At 44.8% G+C, this 1,952-nt stretch overlaps 1 protein-coding gene across 19 annotated transcripts in view; it reads right to left on the bottom strand.

Moving 5' to 3' along the window:
* Positions 1-399: 399 nt before the first annotated feature.
* CD44 (CD44 molecule (Indian blood group)) overlaps positions 400-1,952 on the bottom strand; it is a 112,695-nt gene continuing 111,142 nt past the window's right edge. For all 19 annotated transcript variants that reach the window (XM_014538173.1, XM_014538181.1, XM_014538170.1 and 16 more), the window contains one exon: positions 400-1,309. In XM_014538173.1, coding sequence (XP_014393659.1) covers positions 1,108-1,309 — 202 coding nt within the window. In that variant the 3' untranslated portion in view covers positions 400-1,107. The remainder of the gene's footprint in view (positions 1,310-1,952) is intronic.

Genomic DNA, 1,952 nt, shown 5'->3' with positions numbered 1-1,952 from the left:
TTTATGTCCACGGCTTTCTCCTTGGTTACAAGAGGCCAGAAGGCACTTTCGCATTGTTTTTGGACATCACTAATGGGGTCAGTGAAAGGGGACACCACAACAGTACATCATGCAAATGTAATGTGAGCCCTTCAAGGAGAGAATAGGTGGCCATTATAACAGGAAAGTTGCCGAAGTCCCTCCTCTCACAATTTTGGTTCTAGGACCAGACAGAAAGCCTTTGAGCCTCAGAAACTCAACTGCCTTCCTGGATCTTCTGTGAGATTTGAGTGAGGGGAGTCTGAGTAGAGACTTAGCTCTGAGAGGAAGTCTTCCAGGGAACCCTCCCACATCTTCCTGATGAGCTGTTGGGACCCAGACCTTGCTGGTTAAGACACTGAAGGATCACAGCACAAAGGGTAAAAGTGGAAGAAATACAGCTGTTTATTATGAATCAACTTAAACCCTTTTTATGCTTCTGACAAAGTAACAAAACAAAACAAAAAATCATACTAATTACAGGACCTCCAGGGTTTCATATTTCAAAAACACAGATAAATAGCTTACTACAGATAAATAGCTTGACCCTTTGGGCATTCTCAATAGCATTGGGAAAATTTCCAGGGCGTCTGTAGAAAAGGATGTATAACCAGTACATCCCAGTCCCCTACCCCCATGGAAAGCAATGCCTAGGGACTGGGCCCCTAGATGGACAATATGAACCCATTCAGATTTCCTTTCAGGAACCAGTTCCTCTTAGCTCTGGGGGGATGTCCTTAGCATGCGGCTGTCATCTGGGAGGTGGGGTGGAGGGAAGGTTGAGGATCAGAAAGATGCATTTATGGCTTTTTTTAGACGCCATCCATAGCATACCCCAGGGAGTGGGAGGCTTAAGTCAAAATCTTGCCGATGGTTAATTGGGCCCTCATTTCAGAAAGCAATGCTCTTTTTATAACTTGACTGACTTCAAAAAACAAAGCACAATAAACAAAAAGGAGTAGAAAATGTTATGCTAAAAAAAAAAAAAAAGAACCCCAATGAAATAATCAGTAGCACATTGCATCTGTGAGTGTCCCAGCTCCCTGTATTGGTTATGTGTGATTTCTATCCAAGATCATGGTATAAGTGTTACACCCCAATCTTCATGTCCACGTTCTGTAGGTTCCGTGTCTCATCGGCCGTCATACACTGGTCTGGGGTCTCCGACGGCTCCTTGTTCACCAAATGCACCATCTCCTGAGACTTGCTGGCCTCCCCGTTGAGTCCGCTTGGCTTTCTGTCCTCCACAGCTCCATTCCCATTGATCACCAGCTTTTTCTTCTGCCCACACCTGATAATGTAAAGATCATATGAGAAAAGGGTGCAATGACCCAATCATCAGCATCACGGACAACATCATTGTCACTACGGTTTATACTGGTCCTTAGTATGTTTCCTCTTACTGACTTTTAACAGTCGGCACTTCTTCAAGTTGAGGTCCCCTGAACCAGCAGTAAAAGCATCAGCTGTGAGCTTGTTGGAAATGCAAATTCTCGGCCCCAGACCTAGGAGTGGGGCCCAGGATCTGCGGTTAAAGCCCTCACAGGATTTCTGATGCAGTGGTCACAGCTCAGGAAGCCAATGCTGTTATTATCCCCTATTACAGGTGAAGAAACCTTGGGGTCAGAAAATTCAGTAACTCGCCCCAGGTTACTCAACCCCTGTAGTATCTGACTCCCAAGTTCTAGTTCTCATTTCACCATGCTACGCAATGGAAATGTTTGCCTCTATTAGTGCTTTAGCAATTTCCACAGACTCAGATAAACCATCAACATGATGATCGTCAATCATTCTGATTTGTGTATTCAAGAAAGTCCCATTAGGTGGATGGGACGAGATTAACCAAAGAACATATGTGCATATATGCATAGCCCATGGACACAGATAATAGTGTGGTGAAGGCTTGGGGTTGGGTGGGGGTTAGGTGGAAGAGG

Source organism: Myotis brandtii, unplaced genomic scaffold, assembly GCF_000412655.1.
Source record: "Myotis brandtii unplaced genomic scaffold, ASM41265v1 scaffold187, whole genome shotgun sequence".
Classification (NCBI taxonomy): domain Eukaryota; kingdom Metazoa; phylum Chordata; class Mammalia; order Chiroptera; family Vespertilionidae; genus Myotis; species Myotis brandtii.
Note: the sequence above shows the minus strand (reverse complement) of the source record. Positions and strands in the feature narration are given on the sequence as shown.